Source organism: Salminus brasiliensis, chromosome 13, assembly GCF_030463535.1.
Source record: "Salminus brasiliensis chromosome 13, fSalBra1.hap2, whole genome shotgun sequence".
Lineage (NCBI taxonomy): Eukaryota > Metazoa > Chordata > Actinopteri > Characiformes > Bryconidae > Salminus > Salminus brasiliensis.
The window spans coordinates 8659034-8676875 of record NC_132890.1 but is presented as its reverse complement, the minus strand read 5'-3'; the positions used below and the strand labels follow the sequence as shown (position 1 = coordinate 8676875).

Sequence of the window (17842 nt, the reverse complement as noted above, 5' to 3'; positions counted from 1 at the left end):
TTAGAAGTACATCAGCTGTTTAATACTTCGAGTTCACATTTAAGATCAACCTGTGAAAACAACTTGAAAGTTCACAGCATGTTAGATCTACAGTATAGGCAAAAAAAATAATGCTAAAGCAATCAAAAGCACATCCCAGTGAACTTGAGGCGATTCAGAGTGTCGACTCCTTTAAAGGCACCCAGCTCCTCCAATTCAAATTATACTGTACTTTCAGACGTTTAAGGTTTTTTTGGGCGATTTGGTTGTGCATCAATTTGTACATCAAGTATTTTTTTGCACAGCTTTACGAACCTGTTAGTACCTAGAGAAGCTTTAGACTCTTTAGAAACATTGCTGAAAGCTGAAACCCAGAATAAATAACACTACAAATCCATCAAGTCATCCCAGCTCTCTTCCTTCAGCTCTTCGTATTTCCATCCACAGATCACGCTCCAAAACGTCCACCAGTGTTACTACGGTCTCCACTTTCTGCTCAATTCCGACATCACCTTGTTCGGCTGTGGCAAACTGTCTGCAGAGGAAAGAAGGAAATCTATACACACTACAAGCTGGACACGAGAGTCAGAGGCAGGTTCTCCTCTGATTTCTCAACGGATTTAAAAAACATCTCTCAAATAGTAAACATGGAAATGATACATGCAAAAAAAAGGAAAAAGAAAAAGAAAAAGAAATAGTCCTTTTTCCAGTTCAAGGAGAATTTCCTGTGTGTGTGTGTGTTGTGCACAGCTGCCCCCTGTTGGCAGTTCTATCTGTGTAAGCGGGGCAGGCTGCAGTCCTGTGAGGTGCTTTGGTGGAGGGGGGCGTTGTCGTCCAAGGCCGTGGGCTCCTGACTGTTGCCATTGTTGGGGCCGCAGCGAGGGGTGAGTCTGCGGAGGTATTCAGCGTGGACTGGCTTGTGGCACTGCAGCACTCGGATGGCCTCGTCAATCTTAAACCACTTTCTTTTGCGACCTGAGGAAAACAGTGTTACATACAGGTTAGGACTGCGTACTGGCAAGAATCTGGCGATATGGTACATATCACAATACCAGGGTTATGAGTCAATATATTGCAATGTACTGCAGAAATATGAATGACAATGTATCACGATTTTTGTATAAAAAAAGAAAAAAGAATTGCCACAAAAGTAAAAGAAAATCTCTGATGTAGAAAGGTTAGGGGAACTAGCAATTGAATGTTACAACATAATGCCAAATTGTCAGATTTTTTTTTAAAGCTCATATTTTGCAATCCCCCTTCATTTAAAGCTTCATTAAACTTTACATATTAAATTCTATAGTAAATTATGTACAACTCTACATTTTATTATTTAGTAGTAAAGTGAGCTTCAAAAACAGCCCACAATTTAATAAACATGACACCCCTCTAGCCCACGCCTGGCATTAGGTGCATGACATGGTCCCAATAGGTTCATGTTTATCTGCTCCAGAGTCTCCTATTCTATTGACAGTACATTTACATTACATTTACATTTATGCCATTTAGCGGACGCTCTTATCCAGAGCGACTTACAAGGTTAGTTGTATTACAGTGGTGGGCCAGTGTAGTGTTAGGAGTCTGGTCCAAGGACTCTTATTGGTGTAGCGCAGCAGAGTTACCCAGACTGGGAATCAAACCCCAGTTGAGGTGTGGTAGCTCAGTGGCAGGTAGTGGTGTTATCTGTTGCGCCACACCAACCACTTCTCTACGGGGACTAGACAGGCTGTCAGCAACAGGTACAATACAAAGTAGTTTACCGGGATCCTAAGAAGTCTCAGAATAGTCATAAAAGGCATGAAAACTGGAGGATATGAGGACTTTAATTCAAAGCCAATTACATTTCTAGTAAATGATTTTCACAGGTAAATATAACCGAACTTACAGATGCAATTCTTGATACAGCTGTAGAACATGTATTAGCTCTCCTGGACAAGCTGATATTCTGATATTTAAACTAAAACAAACAAACAAACAAACAAACAAACCCTCAGGAACTGCACCACTGTCCAACTGCTTCCAGACTGCACTGCATATTTTTTAATCTGTGAATGTCTCTTTCACACACGGACAGACACACACACACACACACACACACACACACACACACTTTGCCTCTCTGAGTGTACTGAGGTTATGATGCCCTATTTGGCAGCCCCAAGTCCAGGCAGAGAGAGCGCAGGAGGCCAGGGAGAGGGAGTGAGGAAAGTGGAGTGCAATGACGCTGACTGGAAAACAACTGTGGCACGCCTCCCGGCAAACAAACTCTGGGCTATTTATACGGCAGCAGCGAGCAAAGGATTACCAGGTTTTCTCTTTCCACACCATCTACAAATACTTCACGCTTTGAGTTGCACTGTCTGTGGGCAAACAGCTCTGTTTATGGTGCCGTCCCAATAACAAAAATGCAGTAATGCAGGACCATTTCTAGGGCTAAACCACATGGTTGCAAAAGGTCTTAAACAGTGGTGCAAAAGCGTTACACAAATACTTGCTTTCCAGTTGTGCCATGACCGCTGATTCAGACCAGACAGTAAGCTACAGTCCCTTAACAGCACGAGCACACCAATCCACCCATGCTGGTCGCAGGTGGCAAATGGCTTTATGGGCAAATGAATCTTGGTTGCACTTCCATAACTTTGTTAACTGTTAGTAGCGCATATCGCTGCTGTCCAATGAAAAACATGAAATGAAAGAACAGTAGGTCTGTTGTGTTTGGCAGAGACATGATGAACCAGGACGTTTACGAAGTAGTGTGAAAGGCTTCTTTTCTGATCTGGGACATTTCTTTACATGGCTATCGGCAAGTGATCTTCCACTGGAATCGCTGGTTGGGATAGGGAAAAAGTCCAAATGGGAAATGAAAAGATTAGGGCCTCATTTCCTAAACGCTATTGTTACACAGCAGTGGAAAAATCCAAAGTTATGCTCACACGCTACCATACAACTGCTGTGCTTCAAAACGTTTGGGGTACACAGCCGGGGTCTAATAAGACTTCTTGCTGTTTATATATTGGACAAGCTACTTCACTCAATACAGTCCACATACTAAAACTAAGAAGCTAAAATGTACACCTACATGAACACATTATATAGCCTCATTAAGACTACTGAAGTTCAGAGTGGTCAGAGTGAAGGCTCAGAGTGGTCCAGTGGACTAAGGCGGTGCTGTGTTCATCCGACAATCACTGTCCCAAATGATGCTGCTTGCCATCAGCAGCCGGACTCAGAGAGAGCACAACTTGCCTTGCTCTCAGGGGTGGGATGATGGCACTTTCTCCCCATATCACTCCTAGTGTGATGTTGGTCAGCACGGGCGTCTGTTAGCAGTTGCATCTTAGCCCCCCCCCCAGAGTGCGCTGGCTACCTGGCGATGTTGCATCAACGGCAGTTCAACAGTTTTGCCAGTCAGCCTTCACTGGATAAAAGAGGTATATAATACGGGTACCACCGGTCGGAGCGTTAATCTAAAGGAAAGCAGTGAAAATGAAAATGCAAGAGCAATTAACAATTAACCCATCTTTCCATAGCTCCCCCTAGCACTAGCAACGCTCCTGACACTAGAACGGTAAGGACTAAACACGTCTCTTCTGATATATGCTAAGCCAGCCGCATCCTCATCTGTTTCCAATGTGGCATTGCCCGGCCGCGGACACACTCTGAGGAAAGGGCCGGGTCCCCAGCTCTGCCGCACCAGCTAACAGACCCCTGTGCCGGCTAATATTCCACTAGCTCAGATATACACTTTGAGAAAGAACAAAAAAATAAATAAAACAAAAACAAACAAACAAAAAAACAAAAACAAACAAACAAACAAAAATGCAGGTCCTGCAGGAACCTACCAATGTTAACAGAGTCCTCCCAGTCCTCCAGTGTCTCGGTGACTGTAAGCACATACACATAAGTTCGATGCTTGCTGTCTTGGTTCTGCTACAAAAATGGGGGGGGGAAACAAACAAACAAACAAAATATTTATTAACATTACTACAATAATAACGCAGCACAAACACCATCACTGTGTAAAGTGATTAGCTGTCCAACAGCTTTGATAAAATACAGAGTGGAATACTGAAGCCTCTCACAGTTTTGTGACTTTTCTAAGCTGAGTGCTAGTAGGGCCTAAAGTAACATCTGACTTTATGCAATCCAGCTTGGCATCTTACCTCAAAAACCCCCAGGAGCCTGCCAAGCGTGCCCCTTACACCAGCCTGTTCAGTCAGGAATAGACAGGGGAAAAATAAGTGTGGTACATCTTCAGGAAGAAGGATAAAACAACAGCTGCATTCTTCAGTACACATAAGCCACTACCGGAATACTCCTGCAGCTTCCAGCACCACACCAGTTTATTAAATGAATAAATACACAATCAATCACATGACAGCAAAACGTCAGAACTCAGAGAAAAGAAACCTGAACTGGTCCACATTCGCATCCACATGACATCAATGTAGGTGAAAGGCATGACCCCATGGGAAGGGCCCTGACCTATAGGCCTGGGTTGTGCTGTATCATAAAAAGAGATATATGGGTCTGGCCCGGACATAAAACAGCAAGACTGTCCAGTAGAGGTTTCACTGTCACAGCGGCTTAAAAAGAGGATGGGCACACGGACATGCTGGAACTGAGCCACCCCCCCACCCCCCAACCACCCCCTCGACACAAGCAGCCGAAGATGACCCGAGAAGCCTGAGCTGTGTATTTCCATAACACAGAGACAGGATTCCAGCATGCTTGCATAAGAACATCATGTCAGCTCTTGAATACTTGTGAAATAACCTGACTAGGTTCTGGTTACCCAGTCTACGGAGGTCCACTCCCGCTGTGCCAATCGGCCTGGGGCTTAGCTGACTGACGGATTCACAGGACAACTCATTATCAAGGCTGATGTTCCAGTATAGAATGATTACGTTATGTAAGCAGGAGTGATCAGACAAATGTGTCTTTACAGACCTTCTGTTCTGTGAGTCTCTGTTCCCCTGTCGCTGTGTCCTTTTTTGACACTTATTTTGCGGTTCGATAAATATGTGCCAGATAAAGCAGGCAACCTCAACGGACCTCCAGCTGGCAAGGCCCTGCGAGCACTAATACTGTCAGAAACTATCACCACAAAGAGCATTGCTGGCACAAGACCAGACACCCCCCCCCCTTTTTTTTTTTTTCTTCTTCTTTTTTTTTTTTTTTTTTTTTTAATAAATCTGAGCTAACCTCCTAGTCTGCTCGTACACGTCACGGTAATCTGACCAAAAGCAAAAGCCCTGGAGATGACAGATTGAAAGATACAGTCAGCAAGAGTGACATCTAATCTGGAAATGAAGAAAGTGTTTCTTTAGGTGGTGGGATATTCCAGACGCCTGTTGCTGTTCACAAGAACCCTGGGACATCCCAAACCTGGCAAAGTTCCAGGAGGTAGTGCTTGGACCCCTTGAGACCTGTCATGCCTGGCAGAATGCTGTAGTTCGCAAGCAAGTTTATAGGCTGCTCCTGGATTTCTCAAGAGTCTCAAACACCGGTTGGGTTACAGCTCTTCAAGTATTATGAGACAAACAGATCCCTAGAAATTTCAAACAAACGCTACTCAGGCTAAACGGCATGTGGAGTTTATTTCTTTTTTAAACAACAAAAAAACCCCCAAACCAACCAAGTTGTTGGCAAATGATTTACTTGAAAAAATATTATATTATATGATATGATTTTAGATTACATTATATTATATTACAGCAGTGTGGTCATTAGATAGAAGTGTACATTAGAGCTGGGCAATATGACAATATTTAATCGTATCGTGATAAATTTTGTTTTTGTGACAACATGCTTTTCTAAGCAAACCGAAGATACTGTTAGTGCTTAATAAACACTGATCAGCTGCAGATTTCATTACTAACAGTGTAATTAGACTGGGTTAATTAGAAAAAGTACAGCAGATGAAAAATCACTCACTATTCGGTATGGGAGAGTATCTGAATAGTAGTGTATAAGGATTTCTTGCTACTGATTTGTTTAATCTGTGATTACATGTATTGTGATAAATATTGCCCATCATTAAAAAAGTTTTTAAATATTGTGCTAAAGTATTTTTACCATATCACCCAGCCCTAGTGTAGATGTGTCTTCAGATTCTGCTGCTCTGACTGCATAAAAAGTCAACTTTTTCTTTAACTCTTATTTTATGATTTTATGCACGATGGCGTTTTTCTAAAATTATTTTAAAAAAGAAATTGCAATATATAGTATCACAATATCGTAGTATACTGAATCGTAACCTCTTTGTCATATGCATCGTATAGCCAGATTCTTGCCAATACAGAGCCCAAAAATGTTCATTGTAAGACATTGGGTGTAACGTAATCTGTCCACGACAGTGCAGCGGTACAAACCCCAGTCTATCCAAAAAATAGCACCATTAGCTAGAATATGCAATCTTATTGGCTTAATAGCTCAACCTTTCCAGTCTCACTAATATTTTACAGAACATTTTTAGGAATTGGCATTTCCCAAGAGTTTCCATGACTGGTAAAAATTGCCCCAAAAATTTCCTAAATTTCCCAAGACGAGCAAGAACCCTGGATTAACTTCAGTTCAGTGGTTCTTCTCAATGGTGGAGAAGAACTGCTTGTAGATGGTTCTTTAAGGAGCCTTTCTTAAGAGCACATGGGCTCCAATATTAAGTCAAAGAACTGAACTTGATTTCTTGAAAACAGAAAACAACAAAAAATGAGAAGAAAAGCTGACATTATCCCATATCTTTAAGGCTAGATCTTTAAGTCCTCTTACTTGTTTTTGAAGTTAAATTGGTCTCATTCGCTGTCTGAACACAACACTCAACCTTAGATCTGCAGATCCTGACCAGTATGTACCGTTCTTTTTCAGGGCTGATACAGATACCAATTATTAGTAATCAAAGATGCTGGTAATTGATATTTGGGGTTGGTTTTCATTTACCAAAAATGTGATGTTTTATGTGAAAATGCTGAAGAATAAATATTAGAAAAGCCATTAAAAAAGATTTAAACAGAAAAAAAGTTTGAGCATCAACAGCATATACCAGTCTGTGACATTTCTAAGAAAAATCCATCTTAAAAACCCAACAAAAAATAATAGAGTACACTAAAATGTTCATATTTGTTTAATCATGTATATATTAATATGCATAATATCCGTATTAATTGAAGACCTAGAGCTGAAAAAGCACCTTCATCAGTAAAGAAGGAAGTTCGAGTTCTGATTCTGACTTGGAAGAATCAATCCACCACTAGTTTGTATAACTCCAATCAGTGAAACTCATTTCCACCACAGTCAAGCTCTGTAATAACCTTTAAGAACTGCTCTTTAAAATTCAGGTTTTAATTCAATTTCATTAAAAGGTATTCAGTGACCTTTTTCCATGTCTGTAAGGCATTTAGAGCCGCCACCTGAGTAGAATGTTCCCTATAAATAAATAAAAGCTTATTATTAAAAGCAGAGAAGGCTACTGAGGTATTTGCTAATGAGGGACAATGTCATCAGTAATAAGTCAGGGTAGGCAGAATTCAACTGATGGTTCTACAGTCAAATCAATAGCAAAGGTTTTTTAGACAGCACAGTTCTTAATAGCTCTTAACCTTTTGGCATCGTAAGTGTTTGTCACTTTTTTTCACACTGGGGGTGTTTTGGACTGGTTTACTGATAAAGATCAACAAGGCGACATCACCTGGAAACCTGGCTGTGATCATGTTTTACCCCCTTTTGCATTCCAGCAAATCTCCTATGTGCATGTAGATATAACTGCCTTTAGAGCAGGACACTGGACTGCCCACTGCCCTCAGACCAACGGGGCTGCGCGCTGGCCGCTGCCCTCAGACCAACGGGGCTGCGCGCTGGCCGCTGTCCTCAGACCAACGGGGCTGCGCGCTGGCCGCTGTCCTCACAGCAACGGGGCTGCGCGCTGGCCGCTGTCCTCACAGCAACGGGGCTGCGCGCTGGCCGCTGTCCTCAGACCAACGGGGCTGCGCGCTGGCCGCTGTCCTCAGACCAACGGGGCTGCGCGCTGGCCGCTGTCCTCACAGCAACGGGGCTGCGCGCTGGCCGCTGTCCTCAGACCAACGGGGCTGCGCGCTGGCCGCTGTCCTCAGACCAACGGGGCTGCGCGCTGGCAGAGTACAACACTGCTCCCACAACACTAAATCAACCGCTGTGTGCCACCCTGCCATCTTTATGTGTAAACTATTCATAATGTGCGTTTATAAGAATGGAGACAGTATTGCACAACATATCACAAGACTTGACACCTCTAAAAGACCGGGAACTGGACTGCCCGCAGCTGTCTGTTGTCACATTACAGTACACTCTAATTGGTGGATAAATCTTCAAAAGACTGCAACTATATAGATTTGTGTTCTCATTGTTGGGTGTTGTTAAAGGTAAAAGAGACATATAGGCTCATGTCATCTGGTGGGACATTAATTACACTAACTGTCTTATCAAGTGTGACATCTACAGCTTTCAGCAGCAGGACTGACTTGTCGTTTCTTTATATAGCCAAACATGTCCCGTGTCTAGCCTTACTCTGAAAGTCATTACTCATGTGTAACAAGACCTCAGCAGATTACCGATGTGAGAGTGGAGTGGATATTCAGCAGCTATTAAAATGCATCAGATTTTGGACACCACTTCTCCACAATGGATGGGCTTGGCACTTTCCCTGAGCATTCTGAAGACACAGTGCTCCCTTTGAGACGGTCTTGAGCTTCCAGACTTTGGAAGTGAGTCCTTCGCCCTCATTCAGGGCCAAATGGAGGAGGCCAACGGTAACGGGACACGGCCTCCAAATGTCACTGCCGTGTCTCGCAGTTGTCAACAGTTGAGCCCAACAGTTGGGGGTGGCTGTACCAAACACTCCGACACCATGACAACTACAGCCTTCCCTTGCTAATAAACCACAAAACCATTAGTACTGTGAGCTCCTGGACATTGAATGCACAAGAGGTCGAAAGTGAAGGTCATAATCACGGTTTACTGATGAAGATCACTGGTGCTAGGTGAACCCACAGCACTGTCGCAGTGTCACATGAGCATGGCTCTCATACCTAAAGCCTCTAAAACAGTTCTGAAGGTGTGGGCAGAAGTTCACAGGAATGCAGCTCTGCAGAGAAAGCATGCAACAAACTTAGCTCAGAGTAGTTTTGATCGTTGTGGTCGGTGTGGTGGGCAGTATTCACTTTCATAAAGAGCTCTTAAGTAAGCTGGCAGTCCCAAGCTGCCTACAAGTGTGCAACATGGCATCAGTGCACGATGTTATTCCTGGGAATGTGGTCATGTGAACTTCCCATGTAGCCTATGAGCAGTACCTGATCCAGTGCCTTAGCATCACATATCACAATTCTGAGAGCAGTAGATCTGATCATTCACAGAGCAATAAATTGAAGAGGAAGTTTGACATTGAATGGAATGCTGTCAGCGGTTTTCATGAACTGTATAAAGACTGAAGAACAAATTGCCAAGCCAAGGAAATCAGGAGTTCTCCAGCTACAGGTAGTCACACCTGTAGATAAGACCAGACGCCCCGTATGTACACTTTTCCTTGCCAGACTGAAGAGGTGAGATGAGAGGTTAGATGTGGGCTGAGAGCTCACCTCCTCATAGACTTCTCTTACAGCAGCTCCACATGGCTCTTCCTCTGGCTCCATCCCCCCTCCTGGAACGATCCACTGATCTGGGTGCCGACTGCTGCTCACAAGCAACACCTGCCCACAGCACCCCCCACCACACACACACACACACACACACACACACACACACACACAGAGAGAGAGAGAGGAAAAGCTTCATCAGCAAGTAACCAAATCCACCATGATAACCAGTTTAATGCTGTATCTTCATTACATAACTTGTGGCAGCCGGACAGTGCAAGCAGCAAAGCCACATATACACCCTAGTGGTGGTGGGAACCCTGATGCAATGAGGCAATGAGTACACTTACAGAGTTTTTATCCCGTTAGATGTTAAAATACTAAGTTTTATTGTTGTTTAGCTTGCAATAACTTGAATGCAGAGGCAGTTAAATAATTACATTTGCATTGGATTCAGATTCTGTATCGATAGGTTTGGGCCTGTGTTGTTTTTTCCTGTTCTTTTCAATTACACAAATGAAATTCATGTTTTCCACAAAAAAACAAATCAAACAAAACACCTTTTAACCATTTCACATTAACATTTCACTTTTTCTACTTACAAAAACAAAGGTACTTCTGATTAATACATTTTAAATAAATAAATAAGTAGCATGTAGCATGAGAAGTAAACATGCTTGGAGCCTGGAGGCATGTTGGAGGAATGGGAGACCCAAACATATAGACAAATGGTCAGAAAAGACAAAAATGTTACTTTTTGGTCATCAAAGAAAACGCTATGTCTGGCGCAAATTCAACACCAAACCCGAGAATGCCATCCCCACAGTGAAGCATGGTGGTGGCAGCATCATGCTGAAGGGATATTATTCATTATCGGGGTCGAATGAAGGAACGATGGATGGTGCTAAAACCTGTTTCAGTCTTCCAGAGATTTAAGACTGGGGCGGCGGTTCATCTTTCAGCAGGACAATGACCTTAAGCATACTGCTAAAGCAACACTTGAGTGGTTTAAGGGGAAACATTTGAAAGTCTTGGATCTGCCTGGTCAAAGCCTGGACCTCAATCCAATTGGGAATCTGTGGTATGACTTAAAGAATGCTGCACACCAACAGAACCCATCCAACTTGAAGAAGCTGGAGAATGGGCAAAAATCCCAGTCAATAGATGTGCCAGATTTATAGAGACATAACCCAAGTGACTTGCAGCTGTAACTGCTGCAAAAGGTGGCTCTACAAAACACTGACTTTCTTAAGTTCTGTTTTTATTTTCTTATTTCTAGTTTGTTTCCCAAAAAATATATATTTTACATCTTTAAAATGGTCAACATGTTGTGTAAATCAAATGATAGAAACCCCCCTAAAAATCCAGTGTAATTCCAGGTTGTAAGACAACAAAATAGGAAAAACGCCGGGGGGGGGGGATACTTCCGCAAGACACTGTTTTTGTTGGGAAAAAATTTAATCAATTAAAGACAAGGTGACAAGATGCAAAAACTCGACAAGCTGTTTAGGCATGCGTCACAATACTAACTCTACCAATGTTTAAAATTATGTTTCAAATGGTTGATATTGGGAAATAAGGCAATAATAAACACAGACTGTATCTGTACATTTGAGATGGTGTACATTTGACTCACTAGGCTTTGCTGCCACTGACCTTCTAAAACAACTGCTCCAAGCTGGAAATACTTACATTATACACAGCTGGCAAACCCTCTCTGCTCTTTAATCATTAAGAGTAAACTCAAGCCATGATTCTCTGATTTCAGACACCATTCTGTCCTCTGGACACCCTTATCTTTCTCCTTCCTTAACGGAGACAAACAGTTGCACTAATGTGCCTCCAGTACCTAAAAATGACATCTGTATCTTCTATTCTCATCTCTTCACATGAAGCTGATCACATTGACTCCAGTTCTAATGAGGAGCTAAAACCACCAGAGTCACGGAGAGATGGAGGTGATTTTTGGTAGTGGGTAGAAAAAACCCAAAAAATGAGTAATTCTACATTAGATAAACCACTTAATGTAATTTAGGTTCAGTGCAGGTGATACAGGTGTGTAGGCTGTCGGTGTAGGGAGGGGGAAAAGAAAAAATAAACACCTTGAATTGAACTCATCCATTGAATTCATCCTGTCCACATGGAAAAACAACAGCATTCTTTCAGACCATTCAAGACTCAAAACATTTTAACTGCTCCAAAAATCAAAAACCAGAAACTAATAATAATCTAAAACGAAATAATATAGCTAATAAGTCATTAGTCCATAATTAAATTCATCAGGCAGGTCAGGAACTGTCATTAGGAACTGTCAGCTGATAATTCCTGAGTAAAAGAAGTTCTCTGGCTCCTCCAAGCAGCTGACTGAGTACCTAAAAAAAGAAGCGAATTGCTCACTGCACCTTCAGCCAGCAATTTCCACCGAAATGTCATGTAAGAAGTGAAAGTTAAGGGGTGGTGAAGGGTAATCTGTCCCACTTAACTGCCTTCAGTGGACCTATCGTACCAGCTTTGGGGTTGTGTTGCAGCCAGCATCACAGGTCAACTGCTCCACAAAACGTACACTATGTCCAACAGTTTGTGGACACCCCTTCTTCTAATGAAGGCATTCGGCTAAGTTAAGCTGAACCCATTGCTGACACAAATGTGCACATGCACACATACAACTTGTCTAGGCCCTGTAGAGCAGTATTGCTAACTGCAGATACAAGAGCAGCAGTCTTCTCTGGAGTGATGGTTGGTGCTCCAGCCATTACTTTTGGGAGAAGGTGGAGAGTTGGTGACCGCAAAAAGTCCTCACAGCAATGCTCCTCCAAAAATCTAGTAGAAAGCCTTCTTCCCTGGACAGTACAGACAGTTACTCCAACAAAAGCAGAATCTTTTTTTTTTTTTTAAATACCCTTGACTTCAGAAGAATTAATGCATGAGCAGGTGTCCCAATACTTTTGTCAATATATTGAATAAGAACACAAGAGTTTCAACAACAAGCTGCAATATCTGCCAAAGGGAATGTTACTAAGTACACACTAATTATGGTGTCCAAATCTTGGCACATCCCACAATAGTAATAAATAAATTTTATCCCACAATTTAATAATAAATAACAAATAAAAAAGTAAATGAACAAATAAATAAAGTGAGCCAGCTAGCATGTTGCATGCATATTTAAAAACTTAATTTTCACAGATTTTGATCACAACACCCTCTGGTAAACCTCATTGTTGAAGCCCACCAGCAACATCTCCTGTAACACTGACCCAGTGCAGAGGTCTCCATGCCAAATGTGCCGCTGCTCAAGCCTAATGCATTTCATTAACACTGTGGCATTTACGGTTCCACTGGGAGCTGCCATAAATCATTAGATTCCACCAAACAACTTTGAACAATAAATTAACAACAAACGCACCGGGTTAATACGTGCTACCGCAAGTCAACGCATTGCTGCGCTGCCATGGAGCTTTCGTGAACTTGAGAGAACTGTTCCCCTGCATTAGCAAGTTATACAATTACAGCTCAAAGGCTCAAAAGGAGAAAGTGTTTATGGTATGAGGTCAGGGGGATAAATGTTCAAGGGGCATCGAAGTATTGGAGCGCGACATTCCCTCTGAAACGGCACTGCTGAGGACTCACCAGCGCGACAGGATTTGGGAGGGAACTTTACTTCACAGTAAACAGAGCTAGATGACAAGGATGTACCCACAACAAGCTGCATCACCCACAGACATACCAAGAATTCCTTCGGGTTTAGGGAACTTTACAGTAAATATTCCAGCAAGCAGTACACCCTAGAGCAACAGCAAACTGCGATAACTGCAGTCAATCAGTAATTAACTTACTTTAAAAACAAAAGCCTTCAGTCAGGGTGGGCACATATATCTCACTCATCGCTCTGTTTTTCTGGAAGGGTGATTTAGGTCTATTGTTCAGGTTTAATCTACTGTGTGTGTTTGGAACGCAGCAGGATCACTGTTATGACTACAACTGCGTCATAACCAACACTGAACCAGTTCGTTGGGCCACAATCAAGAAGCTGAAGTGTGCATACATTTAACTTCATAGGAGGAATAAACAAACATTCTTATTACTATTAAGAGTAGTGTTGCACTGATACGGAGACAATATCAGTATCTGCACTGATACCGGCACTTACACAACACTTACACGACACTTTCAAGTATCAATAACGGCAATAGAAAGCACCAATACCATGAAGCTTACTTTTTTTTGTTTTTTGTGGTAGAAAATTTTTATTTCCAGACTTTTTTTTGTTGTGAAACCAACCGTTTAAACAACCAGTGAAAGTCGTCAATAGTTATTACTATTAAACAGACATTTAATGGAACTTTACCATTCTTTATGGATGGATGGATGGATGGATGGATGGATCAAGATTTATAGTCAACTATAGAGCATAAGTCAGAGTTGGTATCGGTACTTGGTATTGACAGATACTTGAAAATCTGGTTTCGGTATCGGAAAGGAAAAAGTGGTATTGGTGCATGGCTAATTAGAAGTACTTGTGGACTATTACGGCACTATAGTAGTCCAGTCTGAGACATAAAAAGCAACATGGAGGAGAACTCAAACAGTAAGCCAACTGAGCACCTCGAGCAGTTTATTATTCATTAATCATCACTGCGGTAAAATGTTCAATTCATCGTGATACTCATTTGAGGTCATAACGCTTAGCACGAAGGCCATAGCGTTGAATCAACACAAACATCAACTGACCCTTAGAAGGCAGCATTGTGACAAAGGTGCCTACGAACTGTGTTTGAGATGCACTTTGAAGGCAGTAATTTGCCATGATGTTGTCAGGATACCGACAACTAGTCAGCTGGTGACGTTACTAATTAATAAATTTTAAATAATAAATATAAAGGGACTGATAAAGGTACAGAGCTGCTTCCGCCATGTTGCTTTTTCTCTACTACACTGTCTTCACAAATCGGCAAAAAGGAGGCAGCATTTTCTAAAAATACCGTCCTGCCTTTGAATACTACCTGTGTAAGTTTCAGACACAGCCATCGTTTCTTCTGAAATCAAGGATATTAAAAAGAATCTTTGATCCTGCTTTGGTTGGAGTAACTGTCTCTACTGTCCAGGGAAGAAGGATTTCTACTAGGTTTTGGAGGAGGATTGCGGTGAGGATTTATTTGCATTAAGCAACAAGGATCACCAACCGCCTTATCTCCAATTCATGATAAAAGTTCTGGAAGGAGCACCATGATTCCAGAGAACACAGTTTTTCCTGCTCCACAGCTCACAGCTCAAAAGGGCTTTATACCCCTCTAGCCCATGCCTGGCATTAGACTTGATGCCAATCGGTTCATGATCAAGCTCCAGTCTCCTATTCTATTGGCAGTACTTCTCTACAGAGACTAGACAAGCTGTTTGTGTGTGCATGTGTGTGCATTTACACATCTGTGTCAGTAATGGCTGTAACTTAAAGTAGATGAATGCGTTGATAAGAAGGAGTGTCCACAAACTTTTGGACATTGTGTGTTTGGTCACTCATCACAATGTTCACACAACGTTGCGGCTGATGATTAAATCTGGGTTTTCTAATAACATGGGGTAGGTTGCACTGTAGTGAGTGATGCCTCGTTGCGACTGTTCCTCTCTCTGGTGGTACGTGAATCAGCCCAGATAGAGAGAGCAAACTGGCAAGCCAGGCAATCTTGTCTGGACCAATGAGCTGAGAAACAACAAAGGCCCGGCCTAGTGTCAAACTACACGAACACACGCGGTTTCCAAAAGCACAGGATCAGCAGTTGTCTTTCAGCATGAGGACAGAAAGCTTAACTTCACTGTGGTGTCAAGCACGTACGCTCCAGCTGGACTGTAAACAACAGAGGGTAACGCATGCCTTCCTCTGGACACAGTTAAGTTAGATATGCCCTGTGGTTAACCATCATCATCATCATCAATCACTGCACAATCAAGCGAAGGGTTAATAATTACAGTGACTGCGTATAGTAGGTGACTGGACTCTTAAGAGTAATTTGGTCTGGCTATATCTCTCCTAGACATCAGATGTCAATTTTAAAAGGTGAAGCTATAATTAACAGCCAAAAGTGAGAGAAAAGGACCTCAGAGTTCAATGAACTGATTAACTTAAATCCATTTCAAAGGCACCTGCAGCGAGCTCAACGTGGAGGAACGCTATGACATAAACAGTGCTGCGATGGGACGCGGCACTCAACAGCAACATTATCAGCAGCAGATAAGTAAGTGGGTGTCTATGTGACAGAACTGGAAGTGTGAAGGGAAATAGAGAACAAGAAGAGATGAGATATGAGGTAAATACAAGAAAGAAAACAAGAAAAGAAGATCAAAAATAGAGGAAAACAAAAATAGGAGAGACAAGTGATGAGACGTGAATAGTGGTAAAAAGAGACAAAGAGAATAGACGCAAAGGGACAAGAGAAACAGAAGAGTCATGAAGAGCAGAGAAGGGACAAGAAGAGTAGAGAAGGGACCAAAGGGGACAAGACCAGCAAGGAAATGATGAAAGGGACAAGAGGAGCAGCGAAGAGTCAAGAAGAGCAGAGAAGGGACAAAAAGAGACAAGAACAGCAGAGAAGTGATGAAAGGGACAAGAGGAGCAGAGAAGAGTCAAAAAGAGCAGAGAAGGGGTGAGAAGGGACAAGAACAGCAGAGAAGGGGCGAAAAGGGACAGGAAGAGAAGAGAAGGGACAAAAAGAGACAAGAACAGCAGAGAAGTGACGAAAGGGACAAAAGAGTAGAGAAGAGTCAAGATGAGCAGAGGAGGAACAAGAAGGGACAAGAAGAGCAGAGAAGGGACAAAAGGAGAAAGAAGAGAGAAAAGGGGACAAGAAAGTGACAAGAAGTGGAGAAATGGATTAGAACAAGAACATTACGCAGGGACGAGGGTCGAGAAGAGATGGGAAGAGACAGAAAGAGAAGACAGAGGGATAAGAAGAGTAGAAAGAAAAAAAGAAAGGACGAGAAGAGAAGAGACACAAAGAAATGGGAAGAGAAGAGACAAAAAAGCGAAGAGAAGGAGAAAAAGAGATGGAAAAGAAAAGACACTGAAGAGAAAATACGAGAACAGAAGACATGATGAGAATGAGAAAACACTACACCAGAAGATATGGGAAGGGACAAGAAGAGGACGACATCTAGAGAAGAAATAACAAGAAGACCTGAGATGAGAATAGGAGAAGACCGACACAAGGTGGAAATGGGAATCTGTCAGGGGACAGCCACTGGCTTCATTCCACTTCTATAAATTGCTGCTGATAGGTCAGTTGGTGCTTCAGCACATAGTGTAACTTGCTTCCCCCTGCCCCACCCCCCTGCCTCTTTCCCAATCACATGGAGAAGACCTGGAGGATTGTGCCCTTTTGCTATGCCAAATATTCAGGCTCCAAGGCTCCCATGCCACCAGAAGGCCCCTTGCGTCTTCCACCATCGAGGGTCATTTCTGTAACAGAACACCTCTGAATGTTTGACGCTTTTTACAGTACACCTCAACTTTACCTCTCCACTGCAAAAAATCCAAACTGACCTTGTGTGAGATGCAGCCCAACAACACCCAGCTGTGAGCACTGTACTTCACCTGGTCCAAACTGTGAAAGCCTTCATCAGCAGCTGTCTGTCTGTGGGATGACTGGTCATTGCTTCCTGTGCTGATGTTATGACCGATCCACAAGTTTCTAAACATAGGCCAAACACACCATGTGGTTTTGACCTATGGCTTTTTTGACTCTTCAGTACCTTCTTTCATGGAGATCAGTTGCGGAAGCTCTTGTGAAGAGAACTGCAGAGTAGTCCGTGTTTTTGAATGGCAACTTCACTATACATTCATTTTACCTTACGAAGCTGCAACCTAGTCATTTTCTCGTCCAGTACATTAACATAAGTGAAGGAAACGAGGGTCCAGGCTGACTTCTTTGCATTCCACTTCCTCCTGTGCACTCACACGCAGACTCCATATGAAGCTTGGTCTATGAAATCATCAGGTCATCATCACACTTGAGGGGAACTACAGGGAAATCATTTGACAGTGCAGTCAGGAGGCTACACCTTAACAGATATGACTGTAGGGGGGAAAAAACTAGGTTTCGAATAGGGATGTGGCTTTTACAAGGATTCCATCATAGGGCTGGACAATATGGTTAAAAAATATCACTATACACAATATTTATCATCAATAAATACACGATACATGGTTCATTTTTACGTTTTTGCAGACAACGTTCTCCAGTAGTTGCAGATTTTGAAAGATTTTA

The 17842-nt window shown here is 42.5% G+C and overlaps 1 protein-coding gene across 3 annotated transcripts in view; it reads right to left on the bottom strand.

Moving 5' to 3' along the window:
- nudt4a (nudix (nucleoside diphosphate linked moiety X)-type motif 4a) overlaps positions 1-17842 on the bottom strand; it is a 21599-nt gene continuing 3757 nt past the window's right edge. Inside the window, exons 2-5 of one of the 3 annotated variants that reach the window (XM_072694862.1) lie at positions 9588-9698; positions 4143-4187; positions 3822-3909; positions 1-954 (exon numbers count right to left, since the gene is read on the bottom strand). In XM_072694862.1, the coding sequence (XP_072550963.1) occupies positions 749-954; positions 3822-3909; positions 4143-4187; positions 9588-9698 (450 nt within the window). In that variant the 3' untranslated portion in view covers positions 1-748. The remainder of the gene's footprint in view (positions 955-3821; positions 3910-4142; positions 4188-9587; positions 9699-17842) is intronic. The other 2 variants (XM_072694863.1, XM_072694864.1) reach the window with 2 other exon arrangements.